Source organism: Dendrobium catenatum, unplaced genomic scaffold (genome assembly GCF_001605985.2).
Source record: "Dendrobium catenatum unplaced genomic scaffold, ASM160598v2 fragScaff_scaffold_1047, whole genome shotgun sequence".
NCBI classification, from domain to species: Eukaryota; Viridiplantae; Streptophyta; class Magnoliopsida; order Asparagales; family Orchidaceae; genus Dendrobium; species Dendrobium catenatum.
This window is the reverse complement of record NW_021319509.1, coordinates 38,556-62,888: the sequence shown is the minus strand read 5'-3', so window position 1 is coordinate 62,888 and position 24,333 is coordinate 38,556. Positions and strand designations below refer to the sequence as shown.

At 35.0% G+C, this 24,333-nt stretch overlaps 2 protein-coding genes across 2 annotated transcripts; one reads left to right on the top strand and one right to left on the bottom strand.

Annotated features, from left to right (window-relative positions):
* The first annotated feature begins 5,565 nt into the window (after window positions 1–5,565).
* On the top strand, window positions 5,566–8,270 carry LOC110092890 (U-box domain-containing protein 17-like). Its single transcript, XM_020817581.2, has one exon. It carries the CDS (start codon window positions 5,828–5,830, stop codon window positions 7,934–7,936), a length of 2,109 nt encoding a protein of 702 aa, XP_020673240.1. The 5' UTR covers window positions 5,566–5,827; the 3' UTR covers window positions 7,937–8,270.
* Window positions 8,271–10,181: 1,911 nt separating this feature from the next.
* On the bottom strand, window positions 10,182–22,351 carry LOC110092892 (DNA polymerase delta subunit 3). The gene is made up of 8 exons (XM_020817583.2): window positions 22,088–22,351; window positions 21,736–21,791; window positions 21,509–21,633; window positions 20,581–20,740; window positions 19,991–20,421; window positions 19,384–19,866; window positions 12,797–12,869; window positions 10,182–10,721 (listed from the first exon to the last, which is right to left on the bottom strand). The coding sequence occupies exons 1-8, from the start codon at window positions 22,154–22,156 to the stop codon at window positions 10,577–10,579; spliced, it is 1,542 nt and encodes a 513-aa protein (XP_020673242.1). The 5' UTR covers window positions 22,157–22,351; the 3' UTR covers window positions 10,182–10,576.
* Window positions 22,352–24,333: the final 1,982 nt, after the last annotated feature.

Sequence of the window (24,333 nt, the reverse complement as noted above, 5' to 3'; positions counted from 1 at the left end):
TCAGTTTGACTGTAAGCTCTTTGAAATCGGAGTTCGGATGCTACCGAAATCAAATTTTGAAGTTTCCAACTAGCCTTTTGCCTCGAGATTCGTGTCCAATCAGGATAATTTTTGCATGACGTATCAATACTAGCATGCTTAACTTTGAAATTTTTACTAGAAATCCAACTGTTACATCAAAAGCACATTGATGTTTAAGAGTGTAACTTCTTTTTAGTTAAGGGTTCTGCACATTTGGATTTAGACCTGAACAATCTGGACGTCATTGGGTTCACTTCATTGAGCAAATCAATTTAACCACAAAATTTGTAGAAATCAAAGTTTGAATAACGCGGGAGCTAAATTTTAAAAACCTCCTATTTCAATGAGATTTTTTTTTTTGGTGACATATAAGAAATAGCAAATGAAATTCTTAACATGAAAAACCATATTAAAACAATATATCAATATGCTACTATATCTATAACATTGAATAATTAAATGATATACTAATGAAATTAATTATAAGTTTTATATCATATATATATGTTCTAAACAACTTGCCAATAATTTTCACAAATTGCTTCAATAGTACTATCAAATTGATAATAAATAAATATACGTCGATTTCTTCTAGAAGAGGGGGGGGGGGATGCAAAATTATATTTATTGGCTTTTTATTTTCTCGAAATAAAAAAATATATATACCAACCCATACACAATATTTTATTAATTTATAAAATGGTCGATATTACAGAGAAGTTTGAGGAGTTGTACTTTCATAAAATACGTATTTAATAAAAATATAATTATGTGAAGATTTCGACCTTTATAAAGTTGGTAATGAAATTATTCTACAAAAATTAACTTGTCTATTTTGATTATAAAAAATAAATGTCTACTACTTAAATTTAAAAAAAAAAAATAGTTAAAAAACTACAAAAAAAAAAAAAGTAGTAGCATAACAGTTACTCCGTCATTTTGAGACTCCATTCCACTAACATATGTCATATTTATAAAATCTTGAGCATATTTTCAACTAAAAAACACCCATGTAGGACTTATGAAAATGGCACTCACCCACCGTCGTTGCTTATAGTTTGGTTGAATGGTTGGTGGGCGAGTACGGTTGTGAACCCCTAAATCCATGCTCGATTCACCTCGAGCAGCATCGCCTCTTAAGTGGGGCCTAATCAAGTGCGGGTCAGGAGCTTTTTGGGTGTGTGCCTCTTCTAGGCCAGCCGAAGATTAATCACGCAACCAAGCGTCTTTCTGGAGGTGGCAGCAGGTGGATACCCTGTTCCCATAAATAAAAATGCGTCACTCAGCTCACAACAATAAAAAACTTTGGTTATGTGGCTCGAGTTGGCCGGTTCACATATGAATGTTACAACATTTTCTACTTAGCTAGCTAATCACCCATTGTTGCCCGACTTCTGAGATTTGTTATTATGGTCGTGTAATGCTCGTCAATACTGATAATTACATCATTAATTAAGGCCTCATGCATTTGGCAAATTGGGACTCCATCCCACTAACATATTGTCATATAATATTAAATTATTTTCCATTATTGTAAGAAACATAGATTATATATGGCCATTCTAAGGCCTTATATGCATTTGGCCATTGACTGATTGTTAAATTTCGTTTTATTATTATTATTATTATTATTATTATTTATGCAAGGGTAAGAGGCTTAATTTCTTGACCAAATCAGCTATGACGATGAGAACCAGGTCCATTAATTTGGTGTTGCTGTGCGACTATGATAGCCAGCCTATTGGTGCACCGTAGACCTTTTTGTTGCTTTTCCCTAATACTGTCTTTCATTTTGTTGTTATTATGAAGTTTTATTTTTTGTTTTTTTTTTTTTCATTTTCTTTTTAGCAGAAGCCCAATCTGAATAGGTCGAAGAAAGTTTGATCAGCATTCCAAATAAGTCCATGTTTATCTTAAATTTGTAGGGTTGATCGCACCCATTTGATCGAATGAGCCCTATCCTTAATTGGGTCATCTTGCTCGAACCCCGGCTAACCCAATATGTGTAACAGTTCAAACTCTATATCTAGATATTATCAGTTGGTTTTCGGAGAAATTATTCTCTGTGGAGACCGGGAGTAGAACATCATCCGGAAATCAACCAGAATGTGTCACATCAGCGATACCGAGCAGTACCGAGCCGCGGAGTGAAGGAGTGATGTGACAAATTATGATTGGTCTCCAAACGACATTATACGTCTGCACATAATAATTAATCCAATTTTCGTAGTCTCAGGAGGGTTAAAAGTTGCCAAACAAATACTCGAAGATAATGACGGACTCAAATTTCATTCCAGTCAAGGAATACGACAATCATGGGTTGTTTAGGGCCGACTATAGATTTATTCAACTTGACTCGATCTTTGTGGGCTTATTTGACAATTTAGTTGGTAATATCATATATTTGAATGAAGAAGTATCAAATAGTTTTTTTTTTCAGAATTTATTTAAGAAAACTGTTTTTTTGAAAATATAGAATAAATATTTGACATTTTAAAAAAATTCTAACAGAAAGGATAAAATATAAAAAGCTCACCAAATGAACAGCATTGTCAATCAAAATCTTTGCTAATATTTTTAAATGAAAGAAACTAAGGCTTCATTTGGAACGGTTTTCTTGCTGCTGCTTAAAATAGTTTTTTTAGTACAGTAAATAAAATTTTTATACAAAAAAATTGTTTTAATAAACAATAAGAGAGCCGTCCCAAATGAAACATGGATAACTTTCTTATTATTTTTTACAATAATTTTTTAGTTCAAAAAATATTTTAAAAGTATTAAAAAAATAATGATAAAAAATTGTCCCAAATAGTAAAAGAACTTGAGCATATAAGCACTCGCAAATCACTTAATGAAAGAAGTAGATTCAAAATTAGTTTGCCTTCAATTAGAACAAAATGAATATGCCTTATTCAACAAAACAAATAGTAAAATTAGAATTTTAAGAAATTAATGAAAAGGAACAATTGAATCAAAAAAATTATTATTTTTTACTTTGGTTCATTTTCTTTTTAATTTTAGAGGCGTACTAAAAATTTATGATTTATATTAAATTTATTTATTTTAATCCAAATTTAATAAAGAAAAGAATTGCTTAAAAAATATGTAGCACTAATCTGAATATAAATTTAAAGACTTTATAGTATAATATAAAATAGCACTAATTTCAATATAAATTTAAGACCATTTGACATAATATTATTTTTTAGAACCATTAATTTAAATTGAATTGAATCTATCAACTAAGTATAATATTACTAACAAAATATGAATCCAAAAGAACTTAAAAATAATCCATTTTCTCAATTAAATAAAGCTTCACGCCCTTACAATTGCGTTAGCTTATGCTTTTCCCAACTTGCTTGCTACGCACCTCTTTATGAATGACAGAACGGTTCTCTTATTGGTGAGAGCCACAAAATAATTTATTCTAATTACCTCTTAATTCTTCCGATTATCATAAATAAATATTTTATTAACTACATCTAAATTTTAATGAGAAAAAATTCAAAATAATCTTAAAATTATCAATTTGCCTCAATTTTATCCCTCGACTTCATAAAAATTGAACAAAAATAAAATTGAGTTGGCTTCATTTGGGACAACTATCTTAATGCTTTCTAAGACTATTTTTTAATTTGCATTAAAAAATTGTTTTAAAAAGCAACAAAAAAATTGTCCCAAAAGAAGCCTTAATCCATCGGCTTTTAAAATTGATCTCAATTTTATCCCAAATGAATTATTTTGGATCAATTTTGTATAGTGGAGAAACTAAAGCTCCGTTTGGGACGGCTTTTTAACTGTTTCTTAAAACTGCTTTTTAAAACGAAAATTAAAATTTTTGTACAAAAAAGTCGCTTTAAGAAGCATTAAGAAAGCCGTCCCAAACGAAGCATAAACCTTTGTTTGTGAAAACTTTCTTATTACTTTTTAAAGAATATTTTTGTACAAATTTTGAACTAGAAATTTTTGTAGTAGAAAGTAACTTTCAAAAGCAGTAAGAAAGTTATCTAAAATGAAATCAAAATTAGTATAAAACTGTATTCTAAGACTAAAATAATCATATATGAATAGTCGGGGGACTATTATAAAATTTAACCCATAATGAGAAAATTTCAAAATAGTCCAAATGATAAATATTATTGTAGTTTTAGATAATATACTATTGTAAATGAGAAAAATGGGTATTAATTTAATAAAAAAATAAGATTTGATTAATGCTTTTAACAATGCCATTCGGAGAGGATTAGCTCTATAAGAAACATTCACAAACTGCGAACGTGTCAATGGATGGAAAATTTTATTTTATGTAATTATTTTACGTCAGATAAAAAATACAAAAATGGTGAGAGTGCATGCAAAAATATTGTGGTCTTCCATATGGAAAATGACAAAGCGGCCGGCCAAAAGGCCCAAAACCGTGCTGCTGGGCGGGTTAAAATGGGCTGGAATGGCCCGAATAGGAGGACCAGGCGCCACGAAGATTCAGGCCTCATTTGAGATGATTTTCTTACTTGCTTAAAGTGACTTTTTAGTTAAAAAAATTTAATTTATATACTAAATATCTGCTTTAAAAAGCAATATGAAAGTTGTCCCAAACGAAACTTTAATTTGATTTTAGGCCGGGAGCAATCACTGCTTTTGATAAACTAAATTAATAATCCTCCTAAAAATTCAATGGTTGTCTGATAATGACAATCAGATGTTGGCTGGATAGTGACAGTCAGCCATTAATCCAATAATTATAGTCAGACGATGGTTCAATGATTATAGTCAAATAATGATCCAACGATGGTGCTTGGATGATGCTTTGAAATTTGTAGAGCCTCAAAGTTCTCTGAAATCTCAAGCCAATGTTTAGGCTCCAAGTTGAAGCTACACCCTTTACATGTAAAAAGTGTGAGCTTATTTATAAATTTTTTAGAGTCGTAACCTATAAATATAGATAAAATTTTCATGAATACTTAAATTGATTCCATTGATTATAAAGTATTCATTAAATATTTAAGTGTCTTAATGATGTCAGAATTAAGCAATTTGAGCTCATTAGATCCTTCTCATCAAGACACTATTCAAAAATAAGCGTAACGAATTTAGAGATTATTTGGCCCCACAATTAATGTTTAAATTTGTAATTATGCTTGATTTTGACTCACTTAAACATGAATTTGACCACTTGATATCATTGGATTCATCTTGTCGAGACGTTCAGTTTGACTATAAGTTCGTTAAAATCATAGTAATGATGGTCCTAAATCCAATTTAACAATTTAAATAAGCATTGAGATTAGTGCTTTATCATATACATAATACAAATAATTTAATATAAAAATAATCCTTCATCATTTATTTAGTTCTAGGCAAGCTATTTATCAAAATATATAAATAATTATAAATATAAATAATTAAATAAATTAAATAATATTCAAACTTATTTATTCACATGATTTTTTTTTAAAATAATATTCAGCAGAGATAAATGTTATGAATATAAAATAATATGTATTTAAATCCCCCGTATCCGATTATTAGACTATTAGTTCGGTAGAGCCCAAAATCCCACGGCCCGCCCACTCAGGTGCTGGACGACCATTTTTCTCTCGTCGCGCCCATTGTCGCCACGCTAAACGAACCCAATCACACAGCCCGAAAAAATCCTCCACGTGGCACTGGTCCAGCCGACAGCCACCTCATTCTTGGAAGTATTATCTCGACGCCGAGACTCAGACAATTTTGGCCTTTCCCAATATTTGCTTTGTTTAAAAGATGCAGACCAATCTCCAAATTCAAAAAATTTACTCCGGCAATGGCCGTCGCAGTTGCTAATGTCATGCGAAAGCCACCACCGCCTAGTGCTTTCTTTACGCCGGCGGGGCTCTCCGACCTCTCTTTCCTCAAACTCCTCGCCGCCATGGCCGGCGATATCGTTTCCGCTGACAGTGGTGAGATGCCGAGATACCAGCGGCGGAATGCACGTTGCCTTGTCCGGCGGATTAGAACCCTTGTAGTCCTCATCGAATTTCTCATAGAAACGCGGCGGCCGCTGCCGAGTTCGGCCGTTCTGTGCTTCAAGGAACTCTACATCGTCGTGCACCGAGCGAGGATTCTTCTCGAGTATTGCTTGCAATCCAGCCGACTATGGCTGCTTCTCCGCAACAGGGAAATTGCCGGCTATTTCCAGGACCTCGAACGCGAGATCTCAACGCTGCTTGATGTTCTTCCGCTCAGCGATTTCTGCCTCACCGCCGATGTGAGGGAGCACGTCGAGTTGCTCCGGCGACAAGTTGGGAGTTCTAGGATTTACGTTGATTATGAAGACGAAGAGCTTTGGATTCAAGTTTTGTCCTTTTTGGAAGAATTCGGAAAAGGAAGGATTCCGGATGTGTCTGACTTGAAATCAACCTTCACCGATCGGATTGGGATGATGGAAGCAAGGGATTTCGAGTCAGAAATTGAGTTCTTGCAAAATCAAATCAATAGTCACGAAGGGGCCGTAGACACCGAGGCCGACCTGGCAACCATTGGTGGCGTCATCGCCGTCGTTCGATACTCTCGATTTTCTCTCTTTGGCGCCCAGGAAGTTAAGGAAAGTAACAAGAGAACCACCCGCCGGCCGCCTCCGCTTCCAGTCAGAGATATCTCCGCTCTCCCGAAAGATTTCTGCTGCCCAATATCGCTCGAGCTCATGCGTGACCCGGTGGTGGTCCCAACAGGACAAACGTACGACCGGCACTTCATCACACAGTGGATCGCCGGCGGCCACCAGACTTGTCCCAACTCTGGCCAAAACCTTGGAAACGCCGTTTTAATCCCCAATTGCGCCATCCGCAGTCTCATATCCCATTGGTGCGCCGCCAACGGCGTCGCCAACAACTCTCCCGCGACCGGCAGCATCTCCGCCTCCGCCTCTACCGCCAGCAAGGCCGCGCTAGAAGCCAACCGCGCTACCATCTGTATCCTAGTCCATCACCTATCCACCGGTGACAACGCTTCCAAAGCCACCGCTGCGCGCGAGCTTCGGATGCTGGCCAAAATCGGTAAGGAAAACCGAGCAATGATTGGTGCAGAGGAACAAGCCATCTCCTTTCTCAACCTCCTCCTCCGCTCACAAAACCCAACCGCTCAAGAGAACGCCGTCACCGCCCTTCTCAACCTATCCATCAATGACGCAAACAAAACGCGCATTATAACCCAACCCGGCTGCTTGCGCTCAATCATCCGAGTCTTACGCTTTGGCCTAACACCGGAATCAAAAGAAAACGCCGCCGCAACTCTATTCAGCCTCTCCTCCATCCAGGAATACAAGAAACGCGTCGTCGAGGAGCCCGGCGGCGTGGAGGCGCTTGTTTGGTTATTGAAAAGAGGGCGCTTGAGGGGTAAAAGAGATGCAGTAGTGGCTTTGTTCAATCTTTCCACGCATCCGGAGAGTTGGGAAAGGATGGTGGGGTCGGGGGCAGTGGATGCGTTGGTGGGGGCGGTGGTCGAAGAAGATGGGGTGGCGGAGGAGGCGGCAGGGGCATTGGCATTGCTGGCGAGGCAGCGAGTGGTTGCGGTGATGCTGGGTTGGGAGGAGGGGGCGGTGGCGGGGTTGGCGGGTGTGATGAGAGTGGGAAGTGAGAGGGGTAGGGAGAATGCGGCGGCGGCGTTGCATGAGATTTGCCGAAGAGGGGGGGCGGAGGTGGCGGAGAGAGTGGCGAGGGTGCCGGGGGTGGCAAGGGTGGTGCAGACAGTTGCCGTGGAGGGAACAAAGAGAGCGAGGAGGAAGGCAGCGGCGCTTGCCAGACTGTTGCAAAGGAGAGAGTGGGGTCCAATGCCTCTGCCGGCGCCGGCGTCGGGGTGGAGAGGGGCAGGATGGGGTGTGGAGACGACGACTGGGGAGATGTCGCCTGTAGCGGTTCCTGTGGCGGTGTTGTGATACTCTTTTTTTTATTCATTCCAATTTTTTGGTTGATAATTAGTTGTGGCTCCTTAGAGCTTTGAGATGATACAACTGTATTATAATAGGGGAAGCATAGTAAGGTTTGTGTTTTTTTTTTTTTTGAAGAAAATATATTGTATAGACATATAAACTTTAATGATTGTACCTTTATATTTATTTGGGTCAAATTAATTAAATTAATTGTTAAGTTTGAACCAAATTATTCAACTTGCTATTATAACATGGGCTTAATTCATAAAAAAATATATATAGAAGATATTGGTTCAAATCCTCTACACTTGAGGATCTTATAATCCTCGAGTACTTGTAAAGCTCATTAACATACTCTATAATAGATGTAAATCATTCAATCAAACCACTCTAAAATCTTTATATGATCATTCACTATTTCTTCACTCTTCTTCTCCTTATAAATTAATTTATAGGAATAATGATTTTCCAATCTCTCTCCCTTCCCTCTAAGGCTTTTTTGATTGCTTGACTATCTCATTCATAAAGAGGGCTTTGAACATCCCTTGTCGCTTCTTCGCAACCACCTTCCTTAAAAAACATCAACACCCCTAAAGACTCTATGCTCTTCTCTAGCACTATTCTTAATGTATCTTCTTCCTTCTATGCCATAGTCGTGGAACCTTTTTTTTTTCAACCTAATCATCCCTAACTTTATAAGTGGTAACATCAACATGGGGATTGCATCCTCAATTCAATCCACCCCTAGTTTAGGGTTTTGACAGTCTTCAAATTCAATAGTCTTCTAACCAATGCCCCAACTAGGAAGCAACTTCTCAAACTCCATTATATGGACCGGAGCCTCGAAGGCCTCCATATCTACATGGTCAGGGGTTGTCATAGTCTTCCAACACTTCGCCGTGCTAGTGAAGTAGAATCAATATTTATACTCTTTGTTAGAGACTTCTATCCCTTCATTGTGTGAATGAAATACTATCAATCTTTCTACTCTTCATCAAAATTTTCTAACTCTTAACATGTTGATATAGATTATCATATCAATTATCAAAACATCCAAAAGTTTTTTAATGCAAGACTTGAATAACATATCCTTTTCTCTAGCCATAAAACATATTCTAATTAATGTATGCGAGTCAAAACTATGATGAGAATGCAACTAAGGTTCATACTACGATATTTGACTTATGCTTCTTGATTCAACTCATTCATACTTATAATATAACTCAATCATATTTATGATATATCTTATCACTTAAATGAGAAACAAACTCAAGTTAGAGCCTCAAAATCAACATCAATGATAAGAATGATAAGCTTAATAAGACTGTCAACAAAAAATAAATCAAATGTTGTATCCCAAAGAAGAATGTCTCTACAATTTTCTTATATTGCCATTTTGTTTCACACCAAACCAACACCCTTCAAATGTCACAAATATATAAAGATTTATAGTGACGACTAGCACACAAATTTTATATTATGTATAAATAATAAAATCCATGCGCTAATTCAAATCTTAACCAAATCTTGATCATGTAAAATAAGAACAACTTAATAGGGGCACACTAAGTCAAAATCATTGACTCCACTAATTCAAACTCTTTAAATAATAAAATTCTACACAAGTATAAAGATAAGATAAACAAACACCCTAACCTAAATTCCCTCTTTGATTTTAACAAATGCCCCTCATAACACAAAGTGCCAAGATTAATTAATTCAAGATAAGAAGAAATCTATGTATATGTATGAATAGGTCTCCTTGCTTTGTTGAGTACTATAATTAAGTTGATCATGTTATTAACAAGTGGTGCACAATAACATAATACAATTATTATATGCCATAATGTAGACTTAATATGCCCCCTTTTGCTTACATATATTTCAAAGCTCATCTGATCAATGGGCCCACAAATCAAATGACCATTAAGAAAATTCCCAATAAGTTATGCATGCTTGATTGTATAACCAATATGATAATCATCTTTAAAAAAAAAAAATAATAATATATATATATATATATATATATATGTAATATCTTTTAACATTTTGCTTAAATAATAGTTAGAAACTTTATATTAAATAAATATATTTTACTCAATCAACTCAAAATCAAACATTATAGACTCAATTCAAATTTATCCGTTAAAATAAAACTCTTCAATTTTGAGTTTAAATAATTTTTATCAAACACTGGTTGATACTCCAAATTGCATCAAACGGTTGCTTCAATTTTGAGTTTAAATAAATGTTTTTTTTTGAAGAACACAGAAAGAAGCCATTCAATTGCAACATTAACGTTAACAACAAAATCAACAAATCTTCAGATAAGATAGCATAAGATGGCATTAATCACAAAATTTATAGAGAAAAAATGGCCTATTTGGAAAGAGCTGAAGTATGCAGCCTGACCTTAAAATTTCCAAGCCTGGATGCCGAGACTTCGAGATTACATAGCAGGTGCAATTTAACAACCACGCGGGCATTCATATATGGTAGATATTGGGATCTCTGAATTTGGCTGAGAAATAGATTTGTAGCACCTACAAGATTTTATAACATCACAGCCTTTAGAGTTTCTGGTTGTACATACAACAAAGCATCTCTAAACTGTTTCTGCACTGCATTTGATGAATAAAATCTCATTTAGATCTTCTTGAAGAAGGATAAAATTTTTCCTTGCTTTGTATCTTTACCGCCACCTTTTAGTGGTTTCTTGGTACCTCCTTTTATTCCAGTATTAGGTGGAGCATTGCTCGCTGTTGCCTGTTCTTTGATTGCCGCAGTAGGCCTGACAAAAGAAGCAAAAAATCTACTTACTGAAGAAAAGGTTATAACTGAGACAAACCAAATTACACAGTTGAGTGTTTCTTAAGATGGTTGATGACTAGAATAGGAATGCATCTGGGCTCAAATTCTTGCCCAAAAAGAAAGAGCATGTGTGGTGAAAATCGTAGAGCCAATTCAAATATTACTAATAATGATGAACAACTTCTAGATTTAAATACTTAAATAAAGCATTCTAGACAACTAGATAAAACAAAACCAAAGTACAACATGATGCGAGACAATCGAAGCAGGAAAAGCTTCTATTTCGTTCAATCAAATAGCTAGAAGAGCAATGGAATCTAAGTGCAAACTCCACATAATTTGAAGGTACCAAGTTAGTGTTAAATGTAATCTGGATCATGATGATGACAACCAAAATAAATTTCAACCACCACTACTCTTAAGGTGGTACTCTAATGTCTAGGAATTATGTCATAAATGGTTAGCAGTATAGTCATGAGTGTGCGCGCATGCACGTTCTTGTGTTGTGCTGATTGTTCGGAGAAGCGGGAGCTGCTGCACACAAGCATATATATATATATATATATATATATATTTCTCAATGAATTTCTAGGTTTATATGCTTGTATGTATACAAACATAATAGTTGCAATTTACAATTTAGCAATTTTTTTTGTACAATTTGATAATCTTGGATCAAATGGACTCAAAAATTGATTCAAAATTTCACATTTTTTAATTTAAATTATACTTTAGTAAATAAAAATTGATATTTTTCATTTTGTTTTATGGATGACTCAAAAAACAGGACTAGATATTTATCGCACTCTATAATCTATATTGAAAAAATTACATCTGTTAGCCTTAAATAGGCTCCTCTAATTCCCTTTCAAATCAGCCTCCTTTCCCTAAATAATTTTCTTTAATATTTGCAAATCAAATCTCTTGCCCTAACTAATTTCCTCACAATTATAATTAAAACTTTCCTAAACAATTCACCTTTGATCAAGAACCTTCCTAAACAACCACATTAGAAAACTTTCTAATTCCCGTCCATCAGCCTGCTTCTATGTGCATAATACCCATTGTCTTATAATTCAAATGACTAATGATGGAATAGAAAATGATTCTTTTGGCACCCTACTTAGAGATTGATTCTCCCATCTCGTGCTTTTCTTTTTCTCGATCTCTATATGTAGTTTCTCTAAGACATTCATTTGTTTAATCTCTCAATCCGCATCTCATCTTTATCTCCCTAGTTCTTCTATATGTTGGAATTTTCTTTTTAGCAAACAAAATATCACAAAAAAATAACTATAATATTTTTTTTCATAGCCACACTCATCATTAGATAAAAGGAGGTAGCAAGGGTCGATCACATAAGAAAAGAAGTTAAATATTTATTTCATTAAAATGAAATCCTTAGTTCCTACATATAATAAAAGGCTAGAGTTACAATTTGTACATAAATCCTTAAAAAATACGATGAAATGACACTTGAACTTAAAATTAAAATATAAAAAATTATTTAAAAGGATTAAAACATAACTAAGATGATAACATCAAATATTCCCCTTTAGGCTTTAGTGCATTGCATTAAATGCTAGAACATTTAGATGAAAAAAAAATGATGTTGGGCATCTCAAATACTTAAGAAGATCCACTAGCTTGAAATTACACAAAAATTTCACATAAAAAACAGTTTATCTTCATGGAAACGGAAAAGTAACTTTAGAAAAGTTGATTTGATCAAAGGCTTGAAGAGCTTCCAATGGGCATATTAACTGCTTTTTGTAACAGGAAATATCCAAATGTTTTGATGAAATACAAGTTTAGGTGGCTAATGGCTCATCCAAACCAACCACATGCAAATTGCTATATCAACAACCAAACTAGAAGGCTATGCGCGGTAAGCAGTAAGCAACAAGCAGCAAGTAGTACCAATAAATCCAACCGGCCTCTCCTAAAAATTAGAAGTTGCAGAAAAACCCAAGTCCCATAGGTAGAAACTTTGCATATACAATCTTGTAAATATATGGCGGAGGAAATTGGATGTTTTATAAGTTGATAACATACCTAGCATCATTTGTTGTTTTATCCTTGTCAGCATCCTTACTGCAGACAGGTTCATCCCAAACAACCTCCGTCACTGTAAAAGATAATCATATAATCATGCAAGAGATAAAATTAATTCATTTTTAATGCAAATTAGACATACAAATTTAAGAATGCAAAATATTTCATAATGCTTGTGTGCTGTATTGTTCTGTTCTTTTAGTCAAAGTGCAACGTTGTAAAATATATCAAAGATGGTATATATCCCTATGATATAAACTAACATCATTGGCCCTTAATAATATTGCATCAAGCAAAGCTGCAGTTGTGGTCGTCACTGAAAGACATCAAGTAACTATCAATCTTAACAACCCAGGAAAATCTTGGCAAATCCAATCTTATCTGCGACTAGAGCTACATCAACCTTTTCGCATATATTCTTGTTTCACATTCTATTTCTAAGTGTAAAGCTGCACATCCACTTAAGCATTCTCATCTTTGCAACACTCAACTTAATTTCATGTTTCTCTTTTAATGGCCAAGATTCTGCGCCATAAAACATTGCAGGTTTCACCACTGTCTCATAAAATTTTCCCTTAAGTTTGAGGAGTGCTTTTCTATCACACAATATGTCCCATGCATTCCTCCACTTCAATCATCCAAGTTGAATTCTATTAATAATATCTCTATCAATTTAACCATTATTTTGAACCATAGACCCGAGATATCTAAAATGTACACTTAATGACTTCATGTAACACCATTAGGTTCAGTGTGCTATTCAATCCAATATGAGCCATTTAGAAGTCAAGTAATCTATTGAATTTTTGAGTTTGAACTCTTTTATATGTTTCTGAGAATGATCTGTGAGCATGAAAAATGACTACATGTGTTCTAGAGTGGGTTCCAAGGGTCGGAATGTATGTTTGTAAAATCTATAATTTTTTTCCCCTGAATCGCCCCCGACGCTTGAATAGTGGCACCCCAGCGTTGTGAGTTTGGATTTTCAAAAATGAATTAACACCCTGTGCTAGAAAAGTGGCGTCCTAGCGCTAGGCCAATTTCTGCATTTGAATTATCTTTTTTTAGACCATTCATTTCATTCATTTCACACAAGCCAGTCGGACTAGAGAGAGGGGGATTTGGCCATTTCGGGTATTTTTTTAGCTGTCGGACCAGTTCTGAAAGTTGTCCAAATCAAGGTAGATCACACTATGCATCTCAGTTTTCAAAAATTCAAAGCTTTCCAAAAATTTTTATTAAATTTATATTTCCATTACTAAAAAATGAGGATAATTTTACATTGGTAAAACTTTACTATGTAACTTTTTATATTTTACAGAAATTGAGATTCTGAACACTTTGAATATTTTCTGAAAATTTTTCTAATAGTATTTTGAAATGTGTACATTTTTAATTGAACAAAAAATAATCCTGAACCCAAAAAATAGTATTACAGTTTGATTGAAGTCTTGAAACAGTGCTTTGCACAATCCCTCGTAATAGTGAAATTTTGAAATAGTACATTTTCTCTCGATAGCGTGTTCTATTGCCTACCGTTATAGCAAATTGAGAAATTTTGCACATAATTCCTTTATGCTTGAATTGTTACATTGCAATGAGTTATATGTTATATTAATTGAAATATGTGAGTTTCAATATGAAAAATGTCTGCTGAAAGACATAAGGGGCAAAAATCCTTTGAATTTTGCCTGATATTGGGAATCTAGAACTCTTTGAAATTCTATTTGTTGGGAGTCATAAGGGGCCAAAATTTTATATTCTTCCTGAAAGAGGATAAAATCTATATGCTAGGAGCTATAAGAGGGCAGAATCTTTAATTATGTCTGAACGAGTGGGAAACTATTACATTTTGTTATGTGAAATAAAATTCATATGGAATTTCAATTTATTTAATTTTTCAATATTATTACTTGAATATTTGGAAACTGCAATGCTATCATTACAGTGAATTTTTATATTACATTTGATAATTTTGGAAATTGCTTAATAATAGAAATATTTAAAAATTTAAATCGATATTTGTAGCCTGCTGAGCTACTTTAACTCACCATTATTTTGGGAAATAGAATGTTGAGTAGCATTTTCAAGAATCTAATCTGAGTCTGTAGGCATTTCTTCCTTTAATTTTTGTACAATCATGTCTAACTTTTGTTATATTTTACTCTGCTCTCTATTATGTAGCCATATATTGTAGTGTAAATTCTGTACAGACATTTTAATGATGATGAAATGAAAAGAATTTTGGGGATGAGTTATTTCTTATATACTGGATGTTGTTAGCAATTATGTGTTTTGTTGTTTATTTTAAAGTTCAAATTAGAAGAAAAAAATCTAATTTTTTTTCAAAATTAGATTTTGAGATTTGTTTGTTACAAGTCAACACAATAGGACCTATCCAGTCTGTGAGTCTTATCGAGTTGGGTTGTAATACTTCATAACTCAATGTCTCAATCCCACCACTAGATCTATTACTACTAAAATAATACTCCATGAATTCGATTTTAAATCTACTCAAACAAAAACTTTTAGACTCAAAGCTTGACCTATATAATTCAAGTTTTTCATCAACACCCTCTCTAGTCTTATCATCAAGAAGAATATCATCAGCAAAAAGCATACATTGAGGTACATTCTCTTACAAATGTCTTGTTAGAACAACTATTATTAAAGCAAAAATGATATAGGATTAAAGCTAAACCTTGATGTAATCCAACTGAAATAACAAAATAATTGGTCAACTCACCTTGTTTTAAAAGAAGCAATAGCTCTTGTATGCATATCCTTAATGCCTTGAATATAAGCATTATTAACTCCTTTCTTTTCTAGAACTCCCCAGAGCACAATGCTTATATTCAAGTTATTAAGGACATATATACTAGAGCTACTACTTGTATTCAAACACAATATGGTTTGACCAAGTATTTTCCTATTGAATGAATCATATCATGATTATTTGATAAATTTTATACTGGTTATCGACTGCCTAACATAACCCTCCACTTTTTGCATCTAGGGCTTAGGACCCAGCAATAAGAGTGTTAAGGATCAAGGTGAACAAATAAATAAATAAATAAAATGCGATGCCCCTAGCACTTTAATGCCAAAAAATCTAATTCATTTGCATTGGAAGGACATCAAAAAAAGATCCAACAAACATGTAAAGTGAGCATCAACAAAGTGAAGTCGGTAGTCTAAATTGTTAGTTTTGGAGCATGAAACACAAGAATGAAGAAGAAGATGAGTCTCTTTATTCTATAATTCCCGAATTTCCCAACTAAATGCAACCACTATATGATGAGGACATCCATAGGAGATTTCGACGTACTTACAATCGGCGGAATCGTAGATTGACGGATACGATTCATAGTCTCTACTTATGATGTTTTAGTGCTTCTCTTCTATTTATTTTTCAGATTTTCACTTGTACCCCTATGAGGGATTTGTTTTATATCGTAGCCTGAGGGCATGTGTGTCTTTTACATTTTGGTGTTTTTGGAGGCCTATATATTAAGGCCTAGTCATTGTATTAGTTTCTAATGATGATTATGAATGAAGATTCCACTTTCTTGCTTGATCTCTTTGTGAGTTCGTGAGAAGAGAAACCCTAAGTGAGGGTGAGAGCAATACCCATCAACCTTGGTGGATTTCGAGGTTCGCAGTTCTTCGATTTCTTCTTTCTCCCACCACCACCCCAGTCGCCGGCCTCCAAGTCCCCAGCCGCCCCTCCCACAAGTCCAGCCGCCGGTCCCCTCCCATTGCCCATAAATTTGAAATTCAAATTTCAAAAGCTCATCACTCCCTTTCCTAAAAAGGTTTTGTTAATTAGGAAAGTTTCATAATGAGAATTCAATTAATTAATTGAATTTCATATGCTTTCCTAATACTTAAATCTAAGATAAGAAACCTCCCAATTTAATTATATCTGAGAATAAATTCAGATTTGATTAAATCCCTTACTTATTTCCTTGAGGCCCACATACTAAACATAAAGCTCCCTCTCTCCCCTCTCTACATGGCCGGCCCCCTCACCCATGCTTGTCTTTCTTCTAATTAATTCAAAATCACCCATTAAAGCTCCCTAATCCCCTCCTAAACCGCTGCCCCTTACCTTTATGGAGAACTTTGAAATTCAAATTGTTCCCTCTTTTCCCTTTTCGAAAAATCTAAATTAATTTCAGATTTTCTAATAATCCCTCTCCCACATTCAAGCCCTATCTCTACCCGCCCCCTCTCCTCTCCTCCTCACCCGCCAACCCCCTCTCTCCGCCGCCCCTCTCCACTCCTCTCAACCTGCGGCTCCACCAAAGAACACCACACGAAGAATTTCAAGCTCATGGATGGCGGATCCTGAGGTCGATCACGGATTTTCTTACAATTCTCAAGGGCAAATCAACATCATTCACTCACATTTCTTCGACCTCAGATTCGGAACTGAAAGCACTATTGAGGAATACGTTGATTGTATTCTATGCCATTTAGCGGACATCATCGATGAACGACCTACAGAATAGTGGGAGATCACCGGACGACCACCCATCTATCCAACTCCTGCCAACTTCCCATTGATCAAATCCACCGGCATCCTCTGTCTTTCAGTGGCATCACTCGGATTGTTGATATTCCTCCTCCGTTAACCCTACTTCCACGAGCGATCGAGAGGGAATCCCCAAGGTGAAAAGCTATATTCGTTAAGTGACGGATTATCGTTAATAGCACATGTGTTAACTATTTTAATTGTTATTATTTTGGGATCGTCCTGTCAATCTAACGTGTAACCACATATTTGAAGCAAGTCAATAACTATAAAAACCGAAAGTCTTAACTTAGTGAAACATTAATCCTATAATTTCATTACTAAACAAGTTTCTTAATAGAACTTTGCAATTCCCCTGTTTGTCCTACATCACTACAAGATTTCAACTAAAAGGATTGCACCAAAAAGACTCGGTTTGATTCATACGCCAATATTACTTTATACATATAGTCATTTATTACAGGATGACTATAATTACGGAGTTTTGAGGAGGCATTGCATTTGATGATAAAATCATGGATTGTTGGCTCCACAATCACTATCATTGTTCGACAAACAGGATATATCCCTGGAGTCCCTCAACTATCAGGCACTTCCTTGTTGGAACCTTTTATGAGTTTTCTGTTAGCAACGGTGTACTCAGCTCAGATTCTACTAAGCAACATCTCAGAGTTTAAGACAATCCCCTTCTCAGCTCTCAATTCCTATCAGCCTAACCCCACATCACCAAGTCTATTATCTCTTCATCACTTCCTCATTCATCAAATTGTATATTTGCCACTAAAATTTGTTGAAGAAGGTGGAGAGAGAATTTGGTAATGCACTCCAGCGAGAAAAATCCCTTCCTAGACTGCATTTTGAATTATGGGTGATTGGTTAAAATGAAAGCAGCAATTGTGATCCAAAGCTATCCCAACCCGAGAAAGGTTGGATGGAGGAAAGCTCAGTGCATCAGTGCATTCAACCTCCAATCAACTTCTACTTTCTAGACACAATTTTACAAACTTATTAACCAACCGACCAACTCACAAATTACCATAATTATCTCTTATTTTTTAACTCACAAATTACCACAATCATTTCTTATTTTTGGCGAAGCTACAGCTAAAGTTCCGGGTGAAGTTGGTGTAAGGTTTCAGCAATGCATTCTGTCGATTTCTGGACTGCACTTGGAATTTTCTTTGTTGGGAAAAAAATATGAACGGCAGCTGCAGCCCATAGATTTCCAAATTCAAAAATGAGTTGGATTAAAAAAACACTGATATACTCACCAGCATCTTAATTCCTCTAAATACAAATATACAAATCTAAGCAGAAATTTACAATGCCATTGACTGCAGAAGCATATTCCCAAGTACGCTGATTAGCTGTTCTTTTGGGTGAAGCTACAGCTAAAAGCTGGAGGTGAAATGGAGCAAGGTTTCAGTATTGCATTCTGGTAATTTTAGTTGTTGGGGACAAATGAGAACAGCAGCTGCAGCTCATAGCTTTCCCAATCTCAAAAAAGTTGGATGGAGGAAAGCTTGGCGCTATAGACTCCCAAACATCTTTTAGCTTCTCTAAATACAAATATACAAAGTCTATTTCACCAGAAAGTCACGGACAATTCCCCACGTATCCTGTATATAATCCTTAAAACAAAAGACCATGTTACTACACTTGAACTTTAGTTAACCTGTTCAAAACATCCAAAATAACAAAAAAAACAAAAGGCACTCAACTCAACTGGGTGAGGTTTGACTCCGTACAAAATGAAAAACAACAGTAGAAATTGGAAACCTTCACAATCGACAAACAGCCAAAAGTAAATCCCATTTTCACCAAAAAACCTTCAGCATTAAACCATAATGCTTCTTTCAGCATTTTTATCCAAAACAACTTAGAATATCATAATTCTTACCACTGCAGCATATATATATATATATATATATATATATATTCATACAAAGATTAGCTGGTAAAGCTAAATAGAGTCTAACTATCTTAACTGACATAAGTAAACAAAATTTGATGACTGAATTAATCCCAAAGGTAATAAAAATTTGCATACCTTCCCTTCCTCGCTCATCGATTCGTGTCTTTACCACTTTCTTCCTTTTGGATGCCATAGGAGCAGTGTCCTTTCCATTTGCACTTGCAAGGTCATTCTGGAAGTTATTTTCAGCCTTTTGAAAAGATGCATTAGCAATGCTGCTCTTTTCAGATGATAACCCATGACTTTTGTCATCAATGTCTTGTTTATTCACCAATGTTTCTCTCTCTAATTTATTTGTGCAGAGTATCTCTTTCTCCACATTCAGATTTTCAGCACTTTGCATAGTATCTGAAAATGACTTTTCTTTTGGAGGAATTGGAGATGCTAGTGACACCACATTATCATCATCATCCTCTTCATCGGAATAATTAATAATAAACTGTCTTTTCCTGGTGCTAGAACCATTTGACTCTCTCTTGTAGCATAACTTATAGCCCTCTTCATCACTACTCTCAGCATCAGCTGCCTCTTCGGCACAAATCTGAGCATCAGCAGTATCTGAACAATATTTGAACCATAAATCATTAGTAAACTGGAAAAGCACAATTGTTATTGAATTAAGATAAAAAAATACAAGGGGTTTTTAAGAGTCAAGATAGACAGATGCATTAATTGAACTTACTGGCTGCAATTGCAATATCACAGGTAGAACGTGACGCCATACTTGAAGGTTTTGATTTCACTGATGCGCGGCCCCACAGTGTGGCCAATGAACCACCAGGCCCAGTAGAGGTTTTTTCATTAGGAATGCCCTTTCTTTTAGCCTGAAGAGGATTAGACGATTCCTTCACAGGATGAGTCTTTTTAGTATATTCACCAACATTTTGATTAGTTTTGTCGATAGATCCCACTGTACTAGAAGACTTCAGCTCCTCCTTTACACCAAATTGCCCTCTATTTTCCTGCTGAGGTTGCAAATTCTCATCCTTTGTAACGTTACTGGCTTTAGTTTGCACGATTCCAACATTATCTTTAAGCTGAGAAGTTGAAGAAACAGCAGCTGATTGACCATTAACAGCACGTTTAACAAAGCAGTTGGAAATGCCACCAAATCTAAATAGGATAGTAAATTAAATCAGATAATATCAATTAGTTTATAATAAATACAAACATTCAAAAAGCATACAAAAAAGCATAATCTGCCACTGACTAAGCAGACTGAAGAAAGGCAATACAAAAAAAAGTTTAGCATATGCATGCAAATTATTGCACCTATTGTTCCTCAAACAATTTTCAACAGTTGATGGCTGATTAAAGAGCTCCTCTGCTTGAACAAATTCAGCATTCCAAAGCACAGCAAGATCTCTTGGCAAACAACTTTGAATACTATAAACCTCAACTGAACAAGTACCATCAAATTCCTTCATTACTTCTGCCAAAATTCAAAGGTAAGTCCATTTTAGAATTAAACATTCATAAAATTATTGAACCATGTGCAATTGATTAGCGTAGCAACGAGCTTCATAATACAAAATGTTTGAACTTGCAGAGAAAAAGTAGCATCTTCCAGCGATGCCAACTAATAGAGTTTACAGAATGAAGAGGAAAAGGTGAATCATTATCTCAAAAACTCTCCATCTGAAAACTGACATGCAAAGACCTTTTCTTGCTTGTGGAGTTCTAATTAATGAAGAGCATATGCAGCTACTTTTCAAGAAAAAAAGTTCATTTTACTATTGATGAAATAGTTGTTATAATACTAACGATGAAAATGACTGCGATGATAATTATGATGGTGGTGGTGCTGCTCTTATGTAAGAACTGAGCTACAAACGCTTTCAATGTACAGGTATGAAAAATAATTTAGCACATAGTGTTTTCTCTTTGTAAATTCTTTCTTTGAAGCAATTAATAAAATAAAAAAACTAGCAAGCAAATCCTACATCAAACAGACAATATGCCATATCCTCACGCCTAACAAAATGTTCTTTGACAAATAGGAAAAGCCTTTCAAAGAGCTGCAAATAGCCTCTATTGCCAACAAAAGATGAAACGCATTAATCAAAGGGTAGAAATCAAAATTCCAGATAGCTAATACAAAAACATAGAAGAAGAAAATAGGTAGATTAATTTAGAGATAAAAAAGTGAACTGGTAAAGATAAAGAACACATTCCCTGCACTTAAATGGTGGTATTGTACCTTCAAGTTTCTTCCCAGAAGCAAGTCTTATGCAGTATGTTCCAGAACTGTTTTTCAACCACCCAGACAACGAATATAACACTTCCAAATTATTGCCATGTTTGTCAACAAACTCTCGAAGCAACCTGAATAAGATTAAATGTCAACTTCACCAGGTGCACACAAGGAAATTCATCTAGCTTATGACTAAGTGGCATGCATATCTATAAGAAAAAAAAAAACCTTACTTTTTGGCCTGATTTGATGAAACTGAGAATTTTCGGCTGAGCCATTTATACGATACCTACAATTCTCAAGTATAAAGAAATTTAATGTCAAAGATACAGCTAATACTTATTAGTTATTACCCATTTGATATTGCTCTCACAAAAGAATGAAATTAGTAACTTTAAACATAAAAGCACATAAATTTTCTATGGCAGCTTAATCTACATGACTCGACATAGGTACTTGAAAGCGGAGAAGGTTGATTTGACCCAATGGAAAGAAAAGATGAATCAGACGATCCATGGTGAAGCAGGCTATCTCCGCCAACAGATACGGAGATTGGAAGAGGAAAAGAGACCAAGAAATTCTTACCACTTGGAGCTTATCGATGACGAGGACTTGGATCTGCCCTAGGATTTCTAGGGCTTCGACAGCAAGCATGACTTGGATGCGGAACGCCAAGATCTTCACCTGGATAAATTGAGAGGAGAGGAAAAGAGATACGCCAGTCTAAGATGAAGGAGAAAGGACGAACAAGTTCCCGCCATTTTTCTGTCTTCCCCCGATCGCGGCCTCGCAACTGTAAGGGTTGCCAGCGGCCGATCGTAGTTGTCCGTGGGCTGGCAGCCTGGTGAGCCTTATTAAGAGCGGCCCGTATATATTTATTTATTTATTTATATTCATAATTAATTAAATATATTTTTTGTTTAATTTTTTTAGAGGAATGTGACTGTAAAATTTATTTTGGTTCAAGAATATCTCATCTTATGTTGACAAACTACTTATTTAATTCCTTTTTAAATGATATTTGAACTTTACTTTTAACCCTATTTCGAACAAGAAATCATTACGTTGTTCGGATGTAGATTTATTCGTATTCTGTGATGGTACAAAACAAAAAATAAAATTATGTATTTGATATTTATTTACTACGTGCCGTCACAGAATTTAGACGGCTCTTCCATTCAGACTCCACATGTAATAATCTTTCCTTTCGAACATGGCTCAAACCAACTATGAATAACATTTAAATGAAGGCCCGAGTAAGCCTCCATGGAACTTCTAACTTGATCAAATGATATTCAAGCAAGGTTGAAGTGAGGCTCAAGCAGGCTTCAAAATTACATTTGAAGTGAGGCCTGCAGACCCGTTTTGAGTTTTGACACCCCTATATTCACGAGGGCCGATCACGTCAAAATTTATACATGTGCATGTATTCTCCCATTAATCAACAATATTCTTAAGATTACTGTCAATGATATGTTATTCAAAATGGCTGATCATATAGACAATCAATATTTGAACTTTATTTAGGAGATTATTCAAAGTTTTTTTCAGTTTTCCTTCTATCAATATGTTTTTTTAATGTTTAATGTAATGATGTTTCTTTTAAGAAATATTTTTCATTATGTGTCTCAAGAACTCCAATAAAATTGTCATCACATAGAAACAAATACTCTGGGAAATACATATAAATGTTTATGAAATACATTATCATCATGTTGCATCAATTCTCAAAAAAAAAAAAAAAAAAAAAAGTCGATTGACTAACCTTTTTATCATCATTATTTACACTATAATTTATAGTTAAAATTTTCTTAGAGCAATGGAAAAATGGGAGATAAATGTTAAATAAATATGGATCTCATTTCATAAGCTATCACCCACTAATATAGTTGTCCTAAATATTCTTATAGTTTTTTTTTTGTTTTTGTTTTTGCTTTTAACAGCTCTCTTGTCAATCACAGTTTCGGAAAAAATAAATTTTTAAAAGTTGAAAATTTAAATAATGATGAAAAAAACTATCTTTCAAATACACATTATTTTTTACCCCAATTTTTTTTAAAATTTATTTATTTATTACAATGAAAGTAATAAAAAATTATTCTAAATGAAGCCAAAATGAATATTTTACATAACTTACAAAGATCTTCTGATGCAATGATTTGCCCTTCTTCAGGTTATATTTATTCTCAATTAAATTCAAGCATGCTATTTTGTTTTATAACGTATCAACAATAAAATATAGATACTGATCAATCTTAAAGAAAATTGTTTGGCAGCTACACCAAATCTTGCGCCAAAGTATGCAATTATTAAGGATTAATTATTTTGTGCGGATGATGAACGTCGTTCGGAGACCAACCATAATGCGCCACGTTACCTCTTCGATGTGTGCCATGCCTTGACATTGCTCGGTACCGCGGCTTAGTAACACTGACGTTGCTGCATCTTATCGCCTATGAACGTAGAACTGCGTTCAGCCTCCGCATGAAATAATTTCTCATTATTAAGGATGGAACACGCTGAAAATGTGAATAAGTTTAACTGAAGAGAGAGAGGAAGAACAATCCATCCTGTCATTTACACTTGACAATCTCTTACTCAGGACAAAGACCTTACCCACATCTTGCCTTCCAAGATCTTTAAGATGGCGACGGCAAAGCTAAAAAACACTATTGTTAGAAGAAATACTTGCCAACCTGGGGACCAGTGCCGGCTTCAAGATGGCGAGGGATACTCCAATATGCTCCACAATATCCTCATCCTCTCCAGTGGAAATCGATGGACTTCAAAAGCCTCCACAACAAGATATGATCAAAACTTAGCATCACGCT